Below are 23,323 nucleotides of genomic sequence, written 5' to 3' on the forward strand. Positions count from 1 at the left end.
GACGACTTTGATGGGACGAAAGATGATGCACGCGTTGATGAAAACATTATGTTGGTTACGCTCGTACGCTCATGACTGCTCAATTGCCGCCCCGCAGCAACGCGCCACAGAACACCTATCGCTCAAAGAATAACAACCATGCACACATGACTCTGAACTATCATCGCGGCTACCGACGCACCGAGCCAGTCTCCTGATTGCCGAGCGGCTGCTGCGCCGTCTGGTCACCTCCCGTCCGTCCACTCCCCCTCACACCACTAAACCAGCCACCCCTACTCTGACTATGCGGCGCAACCCGCGCATTCGCCGGCGACGGCAAGGCATCATTCTCCTGCATATACCGTCTCCGCTCCTGCGCCTCCTCCTCAAAATCCTCAAACACCGTCGCCGGCGGCGGGTCCTGCGGATGATAAATGCCACTCTGCCGATTCTTCCTCCGCTGCGCCGCGCTCACCCCACCCAGATCTCTCCCATCCCTCCCCCCAACCTCCTGCGACGGCTTGTACTTCTTATCCAGATACACCTCCAACAACCGCACGTTCTTCGTATTGCACTTCAACGCCGCATCCGCCAAGTCCCCCAAAATCGGCACCAACCCGACCACGAAGTCGACGACGATATTGATGAGCATGCGAATCCTCACATCACTCGGCAGCCCGCCCTCCACTTGACAGCACTTCTGAAACACCATATACGCGAACGCGACGCCGATGACGTCGCCGGCGGCGGGGATAAGGCCGATGACGGCTTCCCAGCCGAAGCGGATGCCGAAGAGGTTGAACAGGCACATGTCGAGGCGGTAGGCGGACTTCTTGGCGGAGGCGAGGATGAGCGCGTCGTGCTCGGGGATGTAGGTGGGGATTTGGCGCTTGACTTTTTTGTACTTGCCGGGGCGGCGCGGGTCGGGGAGGAGGGCGAAGTAGGGGTCCTATCGTTGGATTGTTAGGAGAGGGGTATGCGGTGCGGGATGTGTTGGTAGACGTACATCGCCGCCGTTGACGTCTTTCTTCTGGTAGTTTTTGAATTGTTTGCTGAGGAACTTTTGGGCGGCGTATTTGCCTACTGCGGCGGCCATTGTTGATGGTGGGTTGTTGGTGATGAATTGAGAAGGATGCAAATGGTGTCCGATGGGTGCGAGGGTCTCTCAGCAGGCCAGTCGACCTATATAGGCCGTTGTTGAAGGGTGGTAGTCACTGCGTGCCGTAAATAGCAGGCGGTCAACAACTGGTCGTGGAGAGCCGCTTCAGGAATCTGAAACGCCGCGCGCTTGCAGTCAGTCAAAGCAATTGCCCGTCGCAACACTGTTTGAGCCAGTCGCAAGAGTGGCAAGAGTGTTCGCGAGGCAGGCGCGACCGCAATGCAGTATTTGTAGTGGGTTGCAGAGAGGAGTGCTGGCTGTTTGCTCTTGCCTTGCTTTCGGTCATGCTTTCCAAGCTCCAGTCGTCGAGCGCATCGTCATTGCGCGCGCGTGTGTGGCGCAGTTGGCGGATCGCATGTGTGGCGCTGGCTCGGAACGGTACTAGCGCTGACGATCAGGTGTCAAGCTGCGAGCAACGGGTATGTTTCAGAGTACGCGTGGAAAGGGTCGCATTGAGTCCACAAGCCGCATAGGACGAGGAAGCACAACGTGGAAGCATAGCGACCTTATAAGGACACATTACGCAACGTCACTATTGGTGGATGGCTGGTTGCCGGCATATGGACTGCAGGACAAAGGACATGTGCTTGTGAGCTTGCGCGAGACGGAGTGTCTCGAGGCATACCTTGTCATATATACCGCACGCCATGACTCCTCCACGATGGCGACAGTTACCGGCAGCTCTGCTACTCCTACTAGCGACAACAGTATGCGCGCTGGAGTCCAAGATCGATCAATCCGAGTACAACCGGCAGGTATGCTCGGGGATGTACAGCAAGAAAGGATGGGGCGGCAACACATCCCCTTACATCCTCACGAAGTTCATCAAACCCGACGACATCGTAGGCGACCCGATCGTCAGCCTCGTCATCTTCGAATGGGCAGATAAGCCTCTAGTCGGCTACGCTCTGGAAGAGGACGAAGAACTCGGTGTTCAAGAACGAATCTACATCTGCGACCAGTCTAGCGTCGACGCGCAACTCTGCACCTCAGACCAACTCGGCGCCTTTGTCCTCGCCCCAAACGCAACAGACATCAGCAACTCCGCCATCATCACCCAAGCGATCCACCTCAACGATCCACCACCCATCAACTACCCCATCAAGAAAACCGGCTACTACTGCGTCGGCACCTACGGCTTCAACGGGGAAGACTACACCGGCGCCGTGGAGTTCCGCAACGCCTTTGGCGAGCTGCCCGCCGCGCAAATCGCAAAACTACCCTTCTACGCCGCCATAACAATCGTCTACGCCTTCCTCGCCCTCGCCTGGGGCGCGCTCTACTACCTCAACCGTCGCGACATCCTCCCCGTTCAGAACTACATCACCGCCATCCTCATCTTCCTCGTGGTGGAGATGTTCATGACCTGGCTGTTCTACGACTACCAAAACCGACATGGGCTCAACGTCGGGGCGAAAGCGCTGCTCATCGTCGTCTCCATCCTCTCCGCAGGCCGCAACAGTTTCTCCTTCTTCCTGCTGCTTATCGTCTGCATGGGCTACGGCGTCGTCAAGCCTTCCCTCGGCAAGACAATGATCTACGTCCGCTGGCTCGCGATCGCACATTTCGTATTCGGCGTCATCTACGCCATCGCCTCCCTCAGCATCACGCCCGAAAACGCCGGTCCACTCGTCTTACTCGTCGTCTTGCCACTCGCAGGCACCTTAACCGCTTTCTACGTCTGGACATTGAACTCCCTCAACTTCACCATGAAAGACCTACAGGAGCGCAAGCAGACGGTGAAAGCGGGCATGTACCGCAAACTGTGGTACTGCATCCTCGGCAGCATCATCGTGATCTTCATCTTCTTCTTCGTGAATAGTTGGACTTTTGCGGGGGTGAACGAGGAGGACTTTGTGCCGAAGCATTGGCAGACGCGGTGGTTCATCTTGGATGGGTGGTTGAATTTGGTATATTTTGTTGATGTGGCGTTTGTTGCGTATGTGTGGAGGCCGACGGCGAACAATCGGCGGTTTGCTATGTCGGAGGAGGTACGTTGTTCGCTCCTACCATACCAAAAAGCTGGAATGACTGACGTGCTATGTTAATTAGCTCGCCCAAGACGACGACGGATTCGAAATCGCGTCCATCCGCGACAGCTTCGACATCGACCTCGACGACCCGGAAGCCAATGGCGGCACTAATACGAATGGTAATCTGAACAGTGCCAGCAAGCCGCCCGTTTACGACGGGCAAAGGGATAGGGATATGAGACGAGATGTTTCGCCTCTGCCTGCACCGATGCCGCAGAAGCCTTCCCCGCTGTCGAGACGCAGTTTGGAGGGCGAGACGATGTTTGCGCTCGAGGATGAGGATGAAGATGAGGATGGGGACGGGGAGGAAAGGGAAAGATTGACGGGTGGGAAGGCGTAATGGATCTGGTGGCCTGCCTGTTACCTTAATCTAGAGTCTGACTAAGCGAGCTTGCATTTGTCTGTTGGTTGTGAGATAGAGTGTATGCTGCATTCGTGCATGCAGAGCAGAGCGCCTGCTTTACGAGGTACTGCTAGAGCGTGAGCAGGAACAGGAGTTTTATCCGTAGGCCGTGATGATGGGAACGCTATGGAGTATGGCTCGAGTGCGTCGCCGCTACGAGCCCACCCCCGGTAAACTGTGTGAGCTTGACAGGCTTAACCGTAGCCACGTCTGGGTACCGAAACGCAAGGGTTTGTGAGCACAGGTGCAGACAGATCCCAGAACGTAAGCTTCCTCTTTCCTTCTTGGGAGTAGCGGCCCTCGGCAGCATCGCTTGTGCAGCTTCTCCACGATGCTTATTGCGCTTAATCACAACAGCAACCCGAATGCATGCACCGCACAGCTTGTCTGTCGCGATGATGAAGACCTACGACAATTATGTCTGTTGCCAATTTTCTTCCACGATAATCGTTAGGAGATTACACACAACACGATCTCTTCACGAGGGGAGCCACTGGTGGTCCCGCTGCTGGAAACTCAAGGTGCTGTAGATGCAACCTCGACAAAGGCAGCTTTAGCCTGAGCGTATCTCGCACGTGGCCTAGTTTGAGCATGGCACAGCACCCCCAAAGGACCTCCTCTCTCCGCGCCTCCACAGCGCGCTGGTGGCGCTTCGAGGCTTGGCCCAACCCAGCTGAAGCACCACGTCCCTCATCCCACACTGTCTTACTCCTGGCTCAGACAGAATGTCAAGTGCAAGGACGCAGGAATTTTGACGGAAGTCGTAGGCACACCTGACCGTCTCGTCCGCTACAGTCTGCCGGAGATACGATGTGGAGATTATTGGTGCTGTATGTTGTGCAGGTAACGTTCGCATTACGTTTCAGTCTCTACTCGTCCGTCTCCGTGACGGCGACACACTCTTTTGCGCTGGGGTTTTCTGCGAAGCAGATGGTCGTCTCGTTGGTTCCTTTGCTCGTCGGTGTCGCTGCCCAAAGTTCTGTCACTTCTCTTTCCGCACTCCCATCGGCCGTATGTGAATTGATCAACTGTGAAGTGTCACAGGTACAGGCACGCAGCAGCGCAACGCCGTTTTGTTTTTCATTTCTTGGACCTCAGGTCGTGACTTCGACCGTGACCAGTACCACTTCCACGTACGGATGGCTTCACATCTTACCGACGAGAAGGGTACTGCCGATCATGAAGCACAGAATAATATCTAAAACGTTAGCAGTGAGCACAGCGACCATCACGCCGAGTACAGTGACCGTTACCGGCACTATTACTTCGACAATAACCGTCTGCGCAACGCCGACAACTGTCAATGCCAAGTACAAGCGCAGTCTGCCAAGCTCTTCCTCCTCTTCCTTGTCCATACCCTCACCTCTCAAGACCATAGCGTCTTCGCTAATCTCAAGCGCATGCCGCTGCTTGAGCATCCCGCTCTCCACCACAACGTGCCCCCTTACCATTTCGAAGACCGCGACACCGGTGACCAGCGTCACTGCAAAGACAACCCTATCCGCCGTTACCGTCACAGTCACGCCCAAGGTCACAATCACCAGCTGTTCGGGCTCCTCATCTTCTCGTGCGCCGTCTAGCAACGGTCCGTCGTTCACTTCTAGCGTGCGCTCTTCGGCCCGGACTTCGGCTAGTTCGAGCGCGTCGTTGTTAGGCACGCAATTAGGGAGAAACTCTTCGCCAGGCGTGAGCAGCTCTTCGCCAGTCGTTAGCTCCTCGCCAGTCATCAGCTCCTTGCCGGTCTTGAGCTCTTCGCCGGTCGTCAGCTCTTTGCCCGGTGTTAGCAGCTCCTCGCCTGTTGTCAGCAGCTCCTCGCCAGTCATCAGCTCTTCGCCAATCGTTAGCACTTCATCGCCGGTCGTCAGCTCTTCAGACGATCCCAGCACTTCCAGCACCCCTACCACAGCGAGCGACCCTACTTTGAGCACCTCGAGCACCTCAAGCACCCCAAGCACAGCCAGCGCATCCAGCACACACAGCACAACCAGCACATCCAGCACATCCAGCACATCCACCACTTCCAGCACATCCAGCTCCACTGTCGCTTCTCCCACGCCACCCCCCTTCAGCGCGGCGGCATGTCAAGACATCTCATCTTGCGGAGGATGCTATGCGTACACAATGTTCTTTGCTGGTTCTGGCGTAACGGCTCAATACACTGGGATTTACGACCCATTTGAGGAATGTAATCCACCAGATGCCCCATGTTTGACCCTCCCCGACTGTGCCAGCTTTGGATGGGATTTCTTTACCATGCAATACGATACTGCCGACAACGATTGGGAGTGTTTCCCCATGGACCCGCCAGAAGCGGGCAATTGTCCATACACCATCGTGAACTCCGCGCGCCTCTCCGTATACGGCTTTTGCCGCAGCAAATGTGTGTCCCTCAATCATCGCCGCTAATCAAACGGTCCGCGGCTCATGTCCTGCCGCCTCGGATACCACCATGTCCACGACTTCAACCCCAAGCACATCCACCACAACTACCCCATCGAGCACATCGAACACAGCAAGCACATCAAGCACGATCAGCTCGGCATCGAGTACAACCACGCTCCCCAGTATCTGTGTCACGCCCTCCGCCGCGAGCAGTCCGACCTGCACCACGACCAACAGTGGCTTGAAGCTCTGCTTTGCCGGTAGTGAGGTTACAGAAGAAAGCAATCGGGAGGCCTTCACCAGCTCGACGATTGGGGTTCCTCAAGTCCAAGGCTCAGGGCCGGATCTCTGCTTCTATATCAATGAGTGTGAATCACTTACCGAATCAAGCATCTCCTACCAGGGCATTGATATCAGTGGGGGCTGGTCATTCAACCTGTGGTCGTAAGTCCTCTATGAACTCCGCGGATTGAGGCCGCGAAACTTCGCTGACCGTTGGGTTTCTTGCTTGCCGGGACGGTTACGCCGGAGACTGGATCTGTGACGGATACCAGGGCAGCAATAACGATAAGGCTGACATTCGTGACGTGCAGCCCTGACAGCAACATAGGCCAGTCCTTCGGATACACAACGTGACACTGGGGCCAGGTCTAAGCGCACTTCTACCAGCGATTGTGCTTGCATACCCGTCGATTGTGGTAATGCGTGTACGGTAAGCCGTCATAAACCGACACTTTACGAGAGATACGTTTAGAGATAAGACGATATTCGATAGAGGGCACATGTAATCACAATCCACTTTCGCACGCTCTGCACCTAATCAGCTACTGCTACTCGCGAACCACGCCATCTTTGCCAGTGCCATCAAACGCAGCAAACTCGCTACTCAGTATGTCATCCATCCCACCCCAATCCATCTCTCCCAGGTTGCGGCCCGGCGTGGTGAAAGTTGGTAGCTCGGCGAAATCGAAGGTATGACTCGGACTGGTGAAGGCGCCGTTCTCACCGCTGTCGCTAAGCATCTGCGCCAGGTTCCGAGAGAAAGGCGTCATCTCTATTGCTTGCTGTCTACGGTCATCACTGGACGGGCGGCCTGGACTGCGTGCCTGACGACTTGGCGTTGAACGCAGGAAGTACCGGGTGGAAGAGGGCGAGGTTAGGAAGTCGTTGATTGGCGCACCGCGGGCCAAGTTCGAATTTGGCGAAAGCGGCTTACGATTGGTCCTTGCTGGAGTCGGTGTTTTGAGAAGATCGCTGAGCTGCTGTTGAGATGGTGATGTAGTAGTGGTACTCTTCGCAGACGTTTTGCTTGGCGTCTTGAAGGCAGCATTCGGAGAACCTTCAAACAGACGCATCAAGCCATCATCAAGCTCCACGCCCGGCGCAAGGTTCTCTTTCTCGCAAGTGAAAGCCTCGAAGACGTTCAGGTTGTTGTTGGTCACAGCAAAATGTGCCTTCGGCGATAAGGGAGGCTTGCCCACAGCGCTTTTGCCCGAAGGCGGCGTGGCGTGCAGAGATGCTTGGCCATTGTCGTCTAGGCTCTTCACCTCGCCCTCACGACGCGGTGACGGAAAGAGCAGGCGTCTTGTTGGCTTGGGTGTGAGGTCCTCAATCTCGATCGGTGACTGCTGGGAGCCGTTGAAGGGTACCGGGCTGGACTGAACAGCGCGTGTTAATGCGCTATTAAGCTCGGACGCGTTCATACCGTCTCTACTGCGACGTCTTTGCTGAGCCTGTAGACTGCTCGCGCGTGGACGAGCGGTCTGTCCCTGACTTCGGGGATTATTACTGGCTGCGTTGGTTAAACCACCACCGGGGGCTCGCCCTGGTGCATAGGGGTCTTCTGCCTCAAGCTGGTCCGTGAAGAAAGCGTCAGACTGCGGCTCCAGTCCGTCTGTGAGAAGGCCATCGCCATCTTGTCCGCTCTTCTGCTTCTTGCTCCGGCGAGTGGTGGTCTTCTTGTTCCACTTCTCCGACGGGCGCATCAGTCGGAACTTGGTAAACCACAAGCCGCAAGGATTGCACACGGTAAGGAGCTCGAACCCAGGACCTGGTTGCAGGTCCTTGCGAACTTTCATCGACTTCCGTATGATGAAGCGGATGACTTCTCCGCTCTTCCCATCATGCTCAACGGCCTCGACGCCGATAGTTTCGCCTTCGCCTTCTACTTCATCGAGTGGCGATGGCTGCCCCTCACAATGCTTAATGTAAAGTTTACGCCAGGTCGTTGTTTCTATTGCTCCACAATTTGCACAGAATTGGGGCATATCGCCCTTGGCTAGGGACTCTTCCATGCGTTGTTGGATAATGACCCGTCGCTGAGCTCCAGATCCAGAGCGCTTGGGACCACGCGGTCTACTTTCTGTGTCACTAGCGGCAGGCGAGCCTGTTTCAGATCCAAAACCGTCCGCTCTGGAATATCTTGTCGTGCTATGTTTTGTTGTCGGCCGATGTTGCGACATCTCGACCTGAGCGGGTGAAGGATCCCGACGGTGTTGCATTGGCGGCAGTGCAAGCGAGCCTCGCCTGCTGAGTGGAGCTTTTAGTGCCAGTGTTGGCTCCATTTCCGGACTGGCAGTCATCATCGGCAACTTGCCTGTGGTCGCAAGCGAGGTTTTCGGTCTGCGTACACACATCAGCCAAAATCTCGTGCATACTTGTACGAAGCATCTAGGGTCAGTGCTCAGGCGATTGGTCGGATGTCTCAACATACCCTTGGCTGCCCCAACGATCACTTGTTAGTGCGGCACTAATGGCATACTTCTGAGTGAGCAGCGCCGCCTCGTCAGGGGATCGCACTATCATGTTTATCTTGCCCGGCAGCGTATCATGCCCATACAGAAAGTCCGTTCCGTCACTCAGAGCTTCACGCTTAATGGAAGGCTGTTTCCGGTCTCGTGGCCTATACTGGGCAGCTATCTCAAGGTCCTGTGCGTCCGGGGAACGGTCCTCGTCATCGTCATTGAAGCTTGCAAGAGCATTGTCACTCTGAAAGCCACGCTCACTCATGTAGCCGCTGTCGAGCATCCTTGCTGGCGGTAAAGTGGGCAGTCCTGGGCTGCTTCGTTGACCCGGCAGTATGCCCGCGAACACTGGTGGTGAAGAGGGCATATCGATCGGTGTGCCGTCGGCGGTGATGCTACCATTTGGCGAAAGATCTTCGGGTGAGCTTATGGCAGCATCAGAGTATTGCTCGTGGTCAGCACCAATATTGGAGCTGATTGTGGACGCCTGTCGCAGAAGGCTTCGCGAGCCGGTAGGACGTGATGTGCCTTGCGATCTGTTCAGCGACTGTCTTTGAGGGACGGGTGTGGGTGCTCGAGGTGGCGGCTCAAGGTCTGCGCTTGGTGCGCCAGGTCGCCGTGCGACTGGTTTGTGCATCTGAACTGAATGCGCAGTGGCAGCAGTGACGCGAAGGTCGCCGGATTTTGCGCCGAACGACGAGCGACCGCGCCATTCCGTCTGGGTGACTTTTGCGCGCTTCCGGGATTGACCATCGTCATCGAATGTCACTTCTGTTTGTGGTCGCAGATGCTGTTGTATGCTTGACTTGGTTGCCTGGTGCTGGTGGCGTGATGAGGACATTTCACTTCGCGTGCTTGCACGTGAGCTGGGCCGAAGATGACCCGCAATATTCGCAGGGTTGGTCGAAAAGCTGTGGTGACGTAAGTGCTCGTTATAAATGCTGGGTTCCAAACCCATCCTTGGACTTGCGGCTCGGCTGCCTGGTGCGCTGTGAGAAAATGCGGGGTCGAAATCGTAGGGCGAGTCTGTCGGGGTCCCAGCTGTGCCCACGCCTCCACGCGCCTGCTGTTCGCTTCCAGTCCCGCTGCTTCCGGAGCCCAGGCCGAACATGTCCTCCAATGACGGTACATTGTTGCTCTCCGATGGGAGGCTGCTCCCAAGGTCGAAGGGGTTACTTGCTTGTGTCTGGATCCTATGTTGTTGCATGGACGCATTCCATGCGTTCGGGTCAAACCCTGCCGAAGTGGCACCATTTGACAACTTTGGTATAGTCGTCTCAGCAGGTCGCAGCAATGGCGTAAGCCGCAGCTTCACCTCCAGAGTTTCTTTGACGCCGTTACTGAAGACCGCCGTCACGTTCTGGCAGATTCGTCCCGTGATCATGGCATCGTCGGTGTTGGTGTTTCGATCGGCGGTGGCGAGAGCATTGCCCAACAAGCCTTGGCCCACCAGAGGAGCATCTTGCTCGCTGTAGTCGTATGCGTAGATAGTGAAGTCACCGTGAGATAGCATGGAGACAAGCTCTGGCGATGCGGAGACGATGGCCTGGATACATTGGCGGAGGCCTATGATACCGACTTGCGAGGTCTCGTCGATTGCAACGGCGGGAATTTGCTGCGTGTCCGGGAACCGAGCAAGACATCTTGCCTTGTCGTCCTGATCAAACGAGTATAGCACCTTCACTCTCATGGGACGCGTTGGTATGTCACCAAAGCCGCCCTGATCTCCGCTTGTCGGGCCTTCCATATTGCGGTGATGATGATGATGTGATCAGGCTAGGTGTCGCCACAGGATGTACAAAGTACTCGTAAGAGCCGGCAGGCGACTCAGCGATGTCCACGTGTTACAGCATGCTGTGGTTGTAAGACAAGCTGTTGACCGGTGACGGCCGGACACAGCCGGGGCTTGGTGAGTGTAGATACTGAGTGGACGGCGGAGTGGTGTGAGTCACAAGAGCGGAAGCTGTGGAAGAGGGTGCCGTTGAGGGAAAGAAAAGACAAGGTGCAACGAGGCTTGGAGCGCGTTCATACCGCGAGCTTCAATCAGATAGGCACGGGCCAAGTCGTCACAAAGCGCGCTAGATCGCGGCTGCTTGTGCCGTGCCATATCCATGACTCGTGAGCATTCGCTTTGCATTTGACGACCACATACGCATACACGCTCTTCAGTACGTTGAGAATCACCACCTCTCCAGCGTCCACAGCAGGCACACGCAGACAACGCGAGTCCTATCGAATATGGCGACCACGGATGTAAAGATCCAGTATGCTTTCTGTCCTACCCTTTCCCGTGGTATCGCTAACACAGGTCAGGGAGCTGCAAGCAAAACCGCGATCGGAGCTTACAGAATACGAATTATCTCTTCTCGAAACGCACGAGTTCACTTCAGGACCGCTTTCCCTCCTGCAGACAGCAGTGCGGAACCACACGCAGGTCTTGATCAGCTGTCGCAATAATCGAAAACTGCTCGCCCGAGTAAAGGCGTTTGACAGACACTGCAACATGGTGCTGGAGAACGTCAAGGAGATGTGGACGGAAACGCCAAGGCTGACTGACGGCAAGAGAGGGAGGCCTGTCAACAAGGATCGATTCATCAGCAAAATGTTTCTGCGTGGCGACAGCGTCATCTTGGTGCTACTTTCGTAAGCTGGCTGAGGCCTGTCGGCACATTGCAGCCACAGTTCGCCTCAGGTCGCGTTGTCATGATCAGGTGCGGTTTTGTTGGTCCGTGTATTATGGCGTTTCAGTGGCGCAGATTCATCGGTATGATAGCACTGCGAAGCCCCACAGCAACAATAGTTCGCTAATGCAGAGCCGTTGCCAGCCCCACGATTGATTCAGGAAATACGTATCGTTCGCTCGGTCATTATTGCTCACCGCGGATTGCACAATGCGCGATGACAAACTGATGTCAAGCTGAAAATACCGCAAGCGCTAACTGAATGTTATGATATGTGGACAACGACCGTGGCATCAGCTCATCGCAAACCCTCAGCTAGGCCATTGAAGAATTCGGCTAGTCCGTGAGCGCCTGGATCTGGCACTTCTTCGAAGCCACTGCCTCCGACGTACACAGTTCGACCCAAGCTCGCCTTCATGCCTTTGGTCTTCTTCGCTCCCTCGTCAGCAGCCTGCGCGGCCTTCTGGATGTCTCCAGTCACACCGAGCTGCTCTACAAACGGCGCCAGCGCATCAACCAGTGTCCGGTCACCAGGCTTCGCGGGTGTGTATTTGCCCATACTCTCTGAGGCCACCTCAAGCGCCTTCGCCCAGACTTTAGCATCGGCTTGCTTTGCCGCACCGCCACTCTGAACGCGCAGTCCGTGTGCTAGCGCGTTCAGGAAGATAGCGTACAAGGCACCTGAAGTCCCATCCATGGTGTTCTCAACGATGCTGATGATCTTATCGAGATACAGCGCGGCGTCTTTCTCCTGTTGCGCGCCGTCGACGTGCTTTAGCACGCCTTCAGCACCACGCTTAAGCCCGATACCACAGTCGCCGTCACCAACAACTGTGTCGTATCTAGTGATCTCAGGCTCAGCCTCAACCACGCGCTCAAGGGCGTGCTTCAATGCCTTTGCCGCCATTGCAGGATCGAGCTCTAAGCCGCAAGGCTTGTTCTCAGCATCTGCGCGAGCACCCTTCTCACGAGTCTCTTTCGGCCGCTTAGACCATGTACTGGTTGAGATGGCGGCAGCCCACCCAGTACACTCCGCTGGTGCATCGAGAAGCTCGAGCATAGACTTGGCAGCACCAGTGTCCTGGAGCTTGAGCAGAGAGATCGAAAAGCCAAGGCCGTTCTACAAATTGGCAGGTCAGCTAGGTTCTGAACACTTCCGAAGGAATTTACACACCAGGGATGTCATGAAAGTTCCGGAGACGATGCGGACAGGCTTGATCCCATGATCCGTCGACAGCTGCGTTACGACCTCAGTGGTGATGCCACCCATTTCCAGCACGCTTACACCGCCGAGATTGTTCACCATGAGCACTGTCTCGTCCGACTTGCTTATGGACATGAAGGCTCGGTCTTTGTCCGAAGGATCAAGCATGTACGCCAACATGGTCTTCACGATGCCTGGCAGATCCGCTGTGCTCTTCTCTGAACCCGCCTCATTGTGGATACCCATGCCAATCTCGACTTCGTCCTCTTTCAGCTCCTCATCACCGCCGACTGCACGACCCGGCACATGCACGTGGCTCAACGAAGAGCCTATACTCACAGTATTGTCTGCCACGAGCTGTGCAACCTTGTGTACATCCTTTAAGCTCGCCCCAGTCGCTGCCAGCGCACCAGCGATCTTGTGCACTAAGACTGTACCAGCGATGCCTCTCCGGCCCACCTTGCCGCCTTTTGCTCGTCCGACACCGGCATCATCTGCCATGACCACCATTTCCACGTCCATGCCGGCAGCCTTGGCTTTCTCCACAGCCATGCCAAAGTTCAAAACGTCCCCGGTGTAATTCATCACGATCACGAGCACGCCCTTGCTGCTCTCGACACGTTGAAGGATGCATCTTCGAATTTGCTCGGCGCTCGGCGAAGCGAATATTGTGCCTGCTACTGCGCCTGAGAGTAAACCTGGGCCTACGAATGCAGCAAAGGAGGGCTCATGGCCAGATCCACCGCCCGACACTAGCGAGACCTGTGGTTTTGCAGCATCAGGACGAAGATAGACAATCTTGTTCTCGGAGTCAAGGGCAGTGTTAGGGTTCGTAAGCGTTATGGCGTTCAATGCGCTCAAGACCAGGTGAGTTGGATCATTAATGAAATGCTTCGCTTCACTATGTGTCAGTGTTCTCGCTCAGTGTTCGAAGGCATATTGACCTACACGACATGGTGAGCTCTTCCGGTCAGCGCTTGGAAGAGAACGAGATCATGACCTTTTCTTGTATCCCGAAGCACAAAAGCATATCAGCCAACATTGCCTCCATGAACCATTCTTCATCGCGAATGCCGGCGATGGGGCACGCGTGCTGCAGCTACATCACTGCGGGCAAATGCGGGGTGTCGCCGGCAGACCGAACAAGATCCTGGTTCGCGGAAGAACTCCGATCGGCGGCTCGGCTACAGACGTCAACCCATGGACTCTGTTATTGTTGTCGCCATATACAATGCTCCGTTGCACAGAGAATGGTTTCCAGAGAGCTGTCCGCCGCAAGGGGAATGCAGCACATCAGCTATCTTCGTCAAAATTCTTACGGTGAAGATATCGAATGAATCTGCTCGATCATCATGACTGTTGCGCAAGTGCAGTACCAAACCCCTGCTATAGCCTCAAGCTTGCTCGCCTTCTCCATCGACAGACCAGTGCATACTGTTCTATGGCGCCTAGACGGTGCCGAAACACACCAGCTTATTGCCTACGCATGGCGACGGTGGCAGGCGCGTCCTCCGATGGCAACTACGAACCGCCAAGTTTTGATGTCGAACGTCACAAGCGATCCTGCAGAGCTCACTGTTTCACTTGATGCAATGTGGAAGTCGAAGTGAAGCGCACGTGGTCGCATATCCTGGAGCCTCTGGGAGTTGGTGGGGCCATACCGTGCCTTCTCCATCCGGCGCCAACACCATACTCGGTACAAGGCGGTACGACAACAGTGCATTACGGGCTCTGGTGGTCGTCGACATTCGTTGAAACAGTTCCACAAGCTGGCCAGAGTCTATGCAGCGATATGGCGAAGTGGCCGTCACGCATTTTCGACATATGGCGCGCCGTATTACGTTCGCTGTCTCCCAGCAGGCCCAGCCCTCGATGCTCACTCCAGAACCTCACGGGTTTCAGGAATCCTGCAAACCGGTTTTAGAGCTTGGCAATGCAGGACCAGCTTTCTTCCTGCACCGAGACCTTGGTTTGTGCATCGTGAGGTTGTATCTTCTGACCTTCCGATCAGCTTCCTCTTCGACAATAGCACCATTTGCTTTTCATACATGGTCTATTGTTACAGCAGCATTGGCATCTACTCGACATCTATTGTTGCTACTATTGTCCCCGTCCGGCGTTGCAGGCTTTGAAGCTGCTGTACAATAGGATTTGGCTTCTATTGTTGGTGGTTCGAGTCATGACGGTACGCTGAAGCCTGTCAGTACATGGTTGTGTCACGCTATACTGATACTCTGCAGCCGCGAACCGACCGTCAACCAATCGTCCTTGCGGACCTTAACCTCAACCGTCGTCTTCTCACACGCTACCAAGAGCGCCAAATCCGCGCGGTCTTCCGTTTCCTCGACCTACCTGCGGAGATCCGCAACATCATCTACGGCTACTGCAAAGCGGATGTCTCAGCCGCTCAGAGCATCCTCAACCGCTACTATCAGAAGATCAAGCTTACTGTCAACCTCGCCAACGAGCAAGCTCCGCAGATCCACTACCTCCGCCCGACCGTTCTCCTGGTGAATCGCCAGATCTACGCCGAAGCCCATCCCGTTCTATACAGTCAGGGTCACAGTCTTATCTTCGATCATGGTACGTGAGTGTTGAGAGATAGCGTTGCTTGCCGCTAAGCGAATGCTGATCGTTGCCAACACTCTTTAGGCATGCTTGACCTTGCCCGAATCACCGATCTTCTCCCAACCAAGGTTCTCCGCACTGTCTCGTCCATCACGATCAATGACTCCGGGCATGATATGTTCCAGTCGAACATACTGTCCGGCTCGTGGCACGGCTACATCCATCTGTTCAAAGAGCTCTCTAAGCATCTCAGCGATGGCCACCGTCTGAAGTCACTCACAATCGCGCTCACTAATCCGGGGCTTGTCCAACATGTCACGACATGCTGGGCAGCAGCCTACAGATGTGGCTTCCGCACCACTCTCGTCCAAGGCATTGAGGCACTTCGCAAGATTCGCAACGTTGGAAATGTGACCTTGGTAGGCTTTCCCGAGCCGGAGGCCACTCAGCTCAAGGCGAAGATGGAGTCCAGGCCAGTGGGCTTCCTAGACATGCCTCAAGAAATCCGAGATATCATCTACGGCTACTCGCTCGACTGGTCTGACATCAGCACCTGCCTCGCTCGTATGATGAACGCATGGGAAGACAAGCGCACGAAGCCACCATACCCAGTCCGCGGCTCGCCAACCGTGCTGCTCATCAATCGCCAAGCCACCCACGAGGCGCTGCAAGTCCTGTGCAAGAAGCCACTCATCATTGACCTCCCCAGCAACCATGACATGCAGAAGCAGTACCAAGTTCCCAATATCATGGAGCTTATAAGCCCGGTCACGTTACGCAAGGTCGAGCGCCTTGAGGTCAAAATCGACGCGTGGGAGTGGATCTACGGTCTCGAGCACATGATCTCTCACCTCGCCTCCGCCAAGTTACCGAACGTCGTCAATGTCACGGCAGACGCTCGTGAGCCGTACCGCTCTGGTAGATCGACTCCGGACTCGGCCGCCATGCTTTGCGCTGTCCACACCAACATCGGCAACGCTGTCATCTACCATGATCCACCCGCTCTGAAGCATTTCACCTTTCACTTCCATGACCACCTCAAAGGCCGCTTTCTCGAGCAGGAGACCCAGCTTTACCCAGATCATACGCTGCACGGCAATCTTGGCTCTCTGACCAAGATCCGCGGTCTCACTCACGTCCACTTCCATGGCGACTTACCGGCGTGCTATACTCAGCCCATGGAGCAGATCATGAAGATGCCTGTTCCAACTGCCGCTACGGTTCCGCTGCCGCAGAACATGCTCCCGAAATTGATGGCTGTCAATGGCTTGGGAGAGGTTGGGGAGCTTGACCATGACGACGACTAGAATGCATAGAGGGGTTACAACACTCGACGTGAGGGAATCTACGCGGCCTAGCACTGCCGTGGTCGGTAACGGTGATGCTGACAGCCTCGGTGCGCAACTCATGGCGCAGATATATGCTTTGGGACTTTGGGGTATAGAGCGAATATCACCACTCTAAATGGTGTCAGCACTACGACAGCGAACGTCCTGCAGACCTGTTAACGAGCCTGATATTGTGCTGGACAGGCTAGGAAGATGAAAAATTTTACTGCTTAGCCTCTTCCCAAGCTTCACGCAGCGCTATGACACCGGGTACCAAGCCACAAAGACCGACCCATGTATCGTTGAGCGGGCTATTGTTCTCATCGTAAAAGCTCCAGTGCAACGTCAATGGGAACCAGCCGGCGTTTGCGTAGAAGTCGCGCTGCCACTTCCGTTTAAGCTCTTCGCTTTGAGCCACGACTCCCGTGCTGTCGCTGTCAAATTGTTGACTGCCAGGCGGCAGAACTTTCGCGCCGAAGTCCTCATTGTAGCGTAACTGTCGTACACGAAGGAGCCTCAGACCCTCAAGTAGTACGTGCACAAGCCAGAATCGGTTGCTCCAGACCCACCATCTCGGCTGACGTTCTTCCCAAGCCTTACCTCTTAGTACGCCCTTGCTAGCCAGATATAATGCGTTCTCCAGGAACTGAAACGTCGTGCTAGCAGCAAGCTGCGCCCAGACAAGTAGCTTGAGGATAGCATCGCCCGGTGGCGTCATATAGTGCTCACGCGCCCAGCTGTATATGCTGATCAAACCGCGTAGGCGTGAGAAGACCAAGAAGTCTTCCACGAGACCAGCAGCCGCCTTTACTCCAGCAGAGAGCTCTGACGGGTGAGTATAAGGCTGCTCAATGATAGCCAGCATCGTGTCCCCCGGGAGCAGCGGGGATGGCGCGTTTGTGGCAACAGCGAATGCCAAGCGGTCATACTGTCGGTTGAGAGTATGCCGTAATCTTGCGTGCACGAAGATCAGGGTAAAGCACAGCGTGTAGAGGATTGCTTCAGCTCCGGCAGTCTTTGACAATGTGCGGTGCAGCCGAGTGAGGAAACTATCGATACGTTGCCCTGCAAGGGCAGTAGCATTGCGCATCATACCCAGCCTTCTCTGCGCCATGGTGAATGTCTCGCGCCTGGACCATGGACATGCTCGTGACCGTGTCCTTAAACAAGTCAACTCTGCATCGAAGCAGTAGACGTGCTTCCAGGTGCAGCACAGCTGCACGACAGTGAGATCTTGGCATCGGATTCTCACTGAATCGCGCAACTTGCATCCCACATCTACGCCTAGTCATCCACCTACTGGTATAGCAAGGGCGCTCTCGTTCCAGGCATCGACTCACTTCAGGGATAGCCGGTCGTCAATTGCCTCCCTTGTCACTGGCCTGGAGCGCTTTGTTGCAGTCTTCTGGGCCACAGTATCATTCACATCCACAAGTACACACTACAGCACCAGCATGTCCTCCCTTCAGGCCTCCCTCAACCGCTTCCAAGCCGACCGCGCAGAGGCAGCAGCACGCAACCTTCCTCAGTCTCGTCCGGCTGCTGCGCCCGCTCGAACATCAACACCCAAACCAGCTCCTGCGCCTCCCGAGAAGCGAACGCACGATGCCGCCTTCCCTGCCGCACCGACTGGCGAGATCTTCAAAGTTGTCGTAAACACCGTCGAATATCTGAAGGGCAAGAACGCCGCACCCGTGCCATTCGAGGAAATAATTCGATACCTTAGTCTCCCCGTCGACCTGCAGAGGAAACAAGAGACCATCAAGCGCGCATTGCGTACGCACAACCGCGTGCAGCAGATTACCATCGATGGCAAGGAGAGCTTCAAGTACCGGCCTCAACATGATGTCACGAATGGAGACGAACTTCTCAGCTACCTAGCCCGCCAAGACAGCGCCGCAGGCATCCCCGTCAAAGAACTCAAAGACGGCTGGCCTGACTGCGTGCCTACGCTTAAAAGGCTGGAGGCTGATGGTCAGGTCCTACTTACAAGCAACAAGAAGGACGGTGTACCGCGAGTTGTCTATGCTGACGACCCTTCTTATTACCCTGCCTCCACATCATCCCTGAAAGGAGCAGTCGACCCGGAGTTTGTGGACTTCTGGTCCAAGATCCGATTACCGGCGAATGAGAATGACATTCGTGTGGAGCTGGAGAGGGCGGGACTGACGCCTACGAGTGCGGTGAGGGAGGTCAAGAAGGTGGAGATGCGGAAGGACAAGAAGAGAAGGGCGGAGAAGAAGAACGCCAAGAAGACGAATGTGCATTTGGCCGGCGTGCTGAAGGATTATTCAAAGCTTAAGCAGGTTGGGCGTTAACCGTGTGGATGGCGAGACAGTCATGCTTAGATTTATGGAATTAGCAAGGCGTTGGTGGCAAACGGGAAAGGCGGTGGTGTGCAGATGTTCTGATCTGGTGATAAGCTCTACATAGAGGTCATGCACTTGATGCACGGATGGAAGGCTCTGGGAATACGAAGCAGTCTTGTACACTGAGCACCTGGGAATTGTCAGCTGATGGTTAGGCAGCAAGTGTTCTACAGACTTTGACACCTTCGCCCTTAGCGAACTCATTGTGAGTTGCCGCGGTCATCGTGGAGCGGTGATTGCCTCCTTTTGAAGAGGTCCATGAAGAATTCGAGTCCTGGGACGGGAAGCCGTGAGTCGCTTTAGTGGCCAGGCCAGCCCTTAGCGACGGGAACGGCTCAGAGTACTGCACACAGCTGTCGAAACCAAGAAGGAGGGTCGTTTCAATACTCTGGCAGATATCCCTTCTAGCCTACATAAGGTTGCAATGGCCGCCCGAGTGCATCAGCCTGTAACTGTAGCGCGAGAAACCTCGAGTAGAAACGAGCCATGCGGATGTCACCACCGTGGTAGTAGAGATGCGGATGACCAGCAATCTTCGCATGGCCCCTAACCTCCCCTTCGGCATCAACTCCCCAGAAGTCGTCCATCTGATCCGCGACGTCTGCACCCACAATGCGTGCAGCGTCCTTGCGGAAGTCATGGTCAAAGCCAGTGCACAGCACGATCAAGTCCGCTGGCAGCTCGCCACCGTCCTCGAACACCAGGCCATCCTTGTACATCTTCTTGACTGGCCGAGATGTGACCTTGATCTCACCTTTTGCAATGCGCTCTGAAGCTCCAATGTCCACGTAGTGCCCGCCAAAGCGTACATACAGATTATTGTAGATGTCGCCATAACGGTCGAGCTTGAAGCCCGCCTTCTCTAGTGCATCGAAGCGATCCGGATTCGCCTTGATTCCTGCGAAGACAGCCCGGTTAACAAGCTCGCGCATGATCTTGTTGGGATGCGTGAAAGAGATCCGATCTGCTTCCGCTGGGTCCACATTGGGGTTGTAATGCACGTCCTCCGCGTGATGGAGCCATTCGGCTGGGAAGATGAATGTGGCGCCTCGCTGTACAAGTGTTGTAGACATGCCCACATTGGCCATGTCTTCCGCCACATCGTGGGCGGTGTTGGCCGTGCCGACGACGACGCCGCGCTTGCCAGCGAACAGGGTACAGTTTTTGTAGTTGCTCCCGTGCAAGATGGTCCCTTTGAAGCCGCTAGACGCGATCTTCTCCGGAGATGCCCACTCTGGGACCACTGGTGTCAAGTGGCCGGTACCTATCGCGAGTACTAGGTTGCGAGTCGTGAAAGTTTGCTGGGCTTCAGGCGTTGATGCTCGGACTGTCCATGTTTGCGACTCGGCATCGTAGCTGGCTGCGTCAACGGCAGTACTTGTCCGTACATTGATGTCGTACTTTTCGGACCAAGCCTTGTGACCGGCGCCGATACGCTTGGCTGGCAGCATGTAGTCGTCTTCGTCCGGATAAGAATGGCCGAATGGCAAGCTGCCATAATGTTTGGACGTGTGCCAACGCAGTGACTCGTAGCGAGATGCCCAGACATGGCCGACTTCTGGTCGTTTCTCCAGGACAACATACCGGATACCCAAGGCTTTCAAGCGTCCTGCCGTCGACAATCCACTCTGCCCAGAGCCTACGATCACAACATCGTAGTCGGTGTTCGGCGAGCCTCCGTTTGAGATCCCACCAAGATCGGAATGCACCGAGTTGGTATTGCCGTTGATCTGTTCAAGCCCAGCGTTACGGGATGCACTGTTGCCGCTATCGACCCGTATTATGCCGTCAGACACTGGTACGTCTGGATGCCCATGCCCTTCAAAGCATTCCAGCCATGTCCTGAGCATCCATATACGCCATTGGCCGTCTGCACAGCATGCCAGAGACACGATACCTCGCCCCTTCCCAGCAAGGCCGTCGATTTGTACATCGAACAAGACATCAACGTCACACCAGCTAATGTCACTGAGAGAGCGCTCCGTCCGAACACCCGAGCCTAGAGCATAGAAAGCTGAGCATCTCCTTGACTGGCGGAGATCCCGCAGGGTGTTGACAACGTTTGCGCGGGAGTTGAATGTGCGGTAGGTGCCGGTAAAGCTTAAGAGGTCTCGCCATACAACACTTTCCGTTACATTGTCGGGCGTCAGGTTGTTGAGCTTCTCAACAGCCTGATCCGCGAGAGTCTGAAAATCGACGCTGCCAGGTACACTGGACTCGGGTAATTTGCCAGGTATGTCCTCGAACCTGGCCAAAGGGGTCCGCTGAGGCTGCGACATCTTGGAAGACGCGAAGAGAGTTTGATAGTGAGACAGAGAATCTATACTGGAGATACGTACTTACCTCAAGCTTTATGTCTGTGCTGTCAAATCCTACGCGTCGCAGTTGTGCTGTCTTGTTCCGCCATGTGCAACTTCCAAGCTGTGGTATGATCCTACTGCCGACTAGCGGGGTAAGAGTACGGTTATTTACGGCAGTTCAGCCGTAGTTGGGCTCCGGACTTAAAAACATCTAGAAACCGGCTTAGAACTCGCAGCATCCTCTTCCGCGTGAAGGTTTCCGACCTTGGTTCGAATCGCGCAAAGGAGCGGAACAAGAGGGCTGAAGGGGCACGCGCAGGCCAAGGGGGCAGAATAAATCGCGCCAGGACACCATCTCCATTGGCTCAGGCAAGCATCGTGCTTAAAGGCCAGAATCTTCCTTCTTCCAATACGCAGTCTCGTAGTACGTGTCGTAAGTCGCACATTGCGACGCGAACAGCTGGCTGTTGGGCAGCGTTATGTTGCTGGGCGACTCGAGAAACTGCAGGCCCAAGCCCTCGCTGATGTGCCACGCGATGTGACCTAGAGCTGTGGTCAGCCAGTATTATAGTCATCGGACCCCAGCATTGGACTCACAGTGCATTAACCAGGTGCCAGGGTTATTAGAATTGAAGGCAATGGCGAGCCAACCTCCACCCAGTACAGTGGCTGTATCTCGCCTTGGCGGCGTATCCCAGTTAAGCGTCGAAGTACTGGCAGAGAAGGTGCCCGTTCCCTGTCCAAGTACAAAGAAGTCGTGCCCATGTAAATGGAAAGGGTGTGGAAGCGGCGGGCTGGTTGGAAGCTGCTGAATGACGACGTAGTTCCACTCTCCTTCGCTCAGGGTAGGCACGACGCTGAGGCTGCTCGGATAGCTGGTGTTGCCGTCCATCACGTACTGCAGCGTTGGCTTCTCCCAGTCCACGTTGATCGACGATGTATTCAACGCCCAGACAATGACGTTGCCCTCACCCGGTATTTGCTCCACCCGTGTGAGGTTAATGTTGACTTTGTCCAGTGCTGATGTGAACGAGCCACTCGGTACGGGCTGGTACCAGTACGGCGCAATCTTGCTCGATTCGCCGCATACGGTCGGCGCGGCGTAAGCTGGCGAAGTGGGCGTCGCGGGTGCAATTGTGTCGTACGTCCAGATGGCTCGGCCGTAGAAGTTGTTGCCGCTTAGGCAGAACGTCGCAGCATTTGCACGGAACCAGTAGTTCCCGGCAGCCTGATTGGCATGAATGACCACGTCGTAGCGCTGTCCGATGTCTATGAGTATTGTTTCGGTGTCGTAAGGCTTGATTGGAATTAGGTCGGCAGACATGACTGTCATTGTGTGATTGTCAAGTGAAACCCAGATCTGGTTATCCACGGACGAGTTGATGAGCCGAAGGCGATACTTCTTACCCTTCTTAATGAAAACTTGATTATAGGTGCCGCCACCGTTGGCGTTCTTGTTCGTGCCGTTGATTAGGATATTATCAGCGTTGGGCGGTGGGCGTCCGACCTGGAGATTGTTCGATACGATAGCCTCCATCTGGTACGCCGTCTTGTAGTACCACTCATTGAGAACATACGGACCAAGGTCGATGTCGTAATTATCGGTCGCAGGTCCTTCCAATACCATCGCTCCCAGTGTTCCGTCGCCGTACTGCATCGAGTAATGGGAGTGGTACCAGCTTGTACCAAACTGTGTCACCTGGATATTGTAGGTCATGGATTGTCCTGGTGCAATCGGACATTCAGTGATGCCGGGAACACCGTCGTAGCCAGGCGAATGATACTGTCTGAGCCCATGCCAGTGCATTGCAGTGGCATTGTCCTGCATGGAGTTCTTCACCGTGATGCTGAGCATGTCGCCCCAAGTGGCTCGGATGACCGGACCAGGGTACACATTGTTAACGAGCAGACAGGTTCTCGCGCCGTAGCCGTCCGGATTGCATGATCCGTTGGTGATCTCGAGATTGTAGTAGACTGTGTTGCCGGTCACCGGAAACTTGATATCGAAGTCGGTGGCAATGCTATACCCGTCGTTCCAGCATGCTCTCGTTAGTGGACCGTGAGTGCAGGCGGAGTCCGCTACCAGTGACGTTGTGCTCGCTACTGCTGTTGCAGCTGTCGCTGCCTGCCGCCTTTCGATCTTTTCTACCGGCACCACTACGCCGGAAACGCA

The 23,323-nt window shown here is 55.2% G+C and overlaps 11 protein-coding genes across 11 annotated transcripts; 5 read left to right on the top strand and 6 right to left on the bottom strand.

The window, feature by feature from the left end:
• Nucleotides 1-346: 346 nt before the first annotated feature.
• Nucleotides 347-1,075, bottom strand: BAUCODRAFT_53150 (uncharacterized protein; the record flags this gene model as incomplete). The annotated part of the gene is made up of 2 exons (XM_007676358.1): nucleotides 347-928; nucleotides 986-1,075. Coding segments are annotated over 2 exons (672 nt in total), but the record flags the coding sequence as incomplete, so codon positions are not given.
• Nucleotides 1,076-1,388: 313 nt separating this feature from the next.
• BAUCODRAFT_32307 (uncharacterized protein) lies at nucleotides 1,389-3,830 on the top strand. The gene is made up of 2 exons (XM_007676256.1): nucleotides 1,389-3,129; nucleotides 3,191-3,830. Exons 1-2 carry the CDS (start codon nucleotides 1,786-1,788, stop codon nucleotides 3,509-3,511), a joined length of 1,665 nt encoding a protein of 554 aa, XP_007674446.1. The 5' UTR covers nucleotides 1,389-1,785; the 3' UTR covers nucleotides 3,512-3,830.
• Nucleotides 3,831-4,384: 554 nt separating this feature from the next.
• Nucleotides 4,385-5,980, top strand: BAUCODRAFT_121169 (uncharacterized protein; the record flags this gene model as incomplete). Its single annotated transcript, XM_007676795.1, has 1 exon — nucleotides 4,385-5,980. The coding sequence occupies one exon, from the start codon at nucleotides 4,385-4,387 to the stop codon at nucleotides 5,978-5,980; it is 1,596 nt and encodes a 531-aa protein (XP_007674985.1).
• Nucleotides 5,981-6,301: 321 nt separating this feature from the next.
• BAUCODRAFT_32311 (uncharacterized protein) lies at nucleotides 6,302-10,687 on the bottom strand. Its single transcript, XM_007676257.1, has 2 exons — nucleotides 8,670-10,687; nucleotides 6,302-8,578 (listed from the first exon to the last, which is right to left on the bottom strand). Exons 1-2 carry the CDS (start codon nucleotides 10,445-10,447, stop codon nucleotides 6,787-6,789), a joined length of 3,570 nt encoding a protein of 1,189 aa, XP_007674447.1. The 5' UTR covers nucleotides 10,448-10,687; the 3' UTR covers nucleotides 6,302-6,786.
• Nucleotides 10,688-10,938: 251 nt separating this feature from the next.
• Nucleotides 10,939-11,347, top strand: BAUCODRAFT_146847 (uncharacterized protein; the record flags this gene model as incomplete). Its single annotated transcript, XM_007676796.1, has 2 exons — nucleotides 10,939-10,964; nucleotides 11,014-11,347. 2 exons carry the CDS (start codon nucleotides 10,939-10,941, stop codon nucleotides 11,345-11,347), a joined length of 360 nt encoding a protein of 119 aa, XP_007674986.1.
• A 156-nt stretch (nucleotides 11,348-11,503) lies between these two features.
• Nucleotides 11,504-13,738, bottom strand: BAUCODRAFT_420155 (uncharacterized protein). The gene is made up of 3 exons (XM_007676797.1): nucleotides 13,534-13,738; nucleotides 12,556-13,481; nucleotides 11,504-12,501 (listed from the first exon to the last, which is right to left on the bottom strand). The coding sequence occupies exons 1-3, from the start codon at nucleotides 13,538-13,540 to the stop codon at nucleotides 11,680-11,682; spliced, it is 1,755 nt and encodes a 584-aa protein (XP_007674987.1). The 5' UTR covers nucleotides 13,541-13,738; the 3' UTR covers nucleotides 11,504-11,679.
• Nucleotides 13,739-14,144: 406 nt separating this feature from the next.
• BAUCODRAFT_419730 (uncharacterized protein) lies at nucleotides 14,145-14,770 on the top strand. Its single transcript, XM_007676798.1, has one exon. It carries the CDS (start codon nucleotides 14,368-14,370, stop codon nucleotides 14,731-14,733), a length of 366 nt encoding a protein of 121 aa, XP_007674988.1. The 5' UTR covers nucleotides 14,145-14,367; the 3' UTR covers nucleotides 14,734-14,770.
• Nucleotides 14,771-16,379: 1,609 nt separating this feature from the next.
• BAUCODRAFT_32316 (uncharacterized protein) lies at nucleotides 16,380-17,653 on the bottom strand. Its single transcript, XM_007676258.1, has one exon. It carries the CDS (start codon nucleotides 17,593-17,595, stop codon nucleotides 16,705-16,707), a length of 891 nt encoding a protein of 296 aa, XP_007674448.1. The 5' UTR covers nucleotides 17,596-17,653; the 3' UTR covers nucleotides 16,380-16,704.
• Nucleotides 17,619-18,799, top strand: BAUCODRAFT_121175 (uncharacterized protein; the record flags this gene model as incomplete). The annotated part of the gene is made up of 2 exons (XM_007676799.1): nucleotides 17,619-17,630; nucleotides 17,951-18,799. The coding sequence occupies 2 exons, from the start codon at nucleotides 17,619-17,621 to the stop codon at nucleotides 18,797-18,799; spliced, it is 861 nt and encodes a 286-aa protein (XP_007674989.1).
• Nucleotides 18,800-19,254: 455 nt separating this feature from the next.
• BAUCODRAFT_66326 (uncharacterized protein) lies at nucleotides 19,255-21,129 on the bottom strand (the record flags this gene model as incomplete). Its single annotated transcript, XM_007676401.1, has 2 exons — nucleotides 19,255-20,525; nucleotides 20,601-21,129. 2 exons carry the CDS (start codon nucleotides 21,127-21,129, stop codon nucleotides 19,255-19,257), a joined length of 1,800 nt encoding a protein of 599 aa, XP_007674591.1.
• A 499-nt stretch (nucleotides 21,130-21,628) lies between these two features.
• BAUCODRAFT_42685 (uncharacterized protein) lies at nucleotides 21,629-23,251 on the bottom strand (the record flags this gene model as incomplete). The annotated part of the gene is made up of 2 exons (XM_007676340.1): nucleotides 21,629-21,693; nucleotides 21,748-23,251. Coding segments are annotated over 2 exons (1,569 nt in total), but the record flags the coding sequence as incomplete, so codon positions are not given.
• Nucleotides 23,252-23,323: the final 72 nt, after the last annotated feature.

Source organism: Baudoinia panamericana (genome assembly GCF_000338955.1).
Source record: "Baudoinia panamericana UAMH 10762 unplaced genomic scaffold BAUCOscaffold_4, whole genome shotgun sequence".
In the NCBI taxonomy this organism is placed as follows: Eukaryota; Fungi; Ascomycota; class Dothideomycetes; order Mycosphaerellales; family Teratosphaeriaceae; genus Baudoinia; species Baudoinia panamericana.

Excerpts from the sequence above, each read along its gene's own strand:
- BAUCODRAFT_32307 (XM_007676256.1), top strand. The coding sequence starts at position 1,786 with ATGACTCCTCCACGATGGCGACAGTTACCGGCAGCTCTGCTACTCCTA. Across the intron at positions 3,130-3,190 it reads GGTTTGCTATGTCGGAGGAG|CTCGCCCAAGACGACGACGG; the intron begins GTACGTTGTTCG and ends TATGTTAATTAG.
- BAUCODRAFT_420155 (XM_007676797.1), bottom strand. Across the intron at positions 12,502-12,555 it reads GAACTTTCATGACATCCCTG|AACGGCCTTGGCTTTTCGAT; the intron begins GTGTGTAAATTC and ends GCCAATTTGTAG.
- BAUCODRAFT_32311 (XM_007676257.1), bottom strand. The coding sequence starts at position 10,447 with ATGGAAGGCCCGACAAGCGGAGATCAGGGCGGCTTTGGTGACATACCA. Across the intron at positions 8,579-8,669 it reads GATCGTTGGGGCAGCCAAGG|ACCGAAAACCTCGCTTGCGA; the intron begins GTATGTTGAGAC and ends GTGTGTACGCAG.
- BAUCODRAFT_419730 (XM_007676798.1), top strand. The coding sequence starts at position 14,368 with ATGCAGCGATATGGCGAAGTGGCCGTCACGCATTTTCGACATATGGCG.
- BAUCODRAFT_32316 (XM_007676258.1), bottom strand. The coding sequence starts at position 17,595 with ATGGCGCAGAGAAGGCTGGGTATGATGCGCAATGCTACTGCCCTTGCA.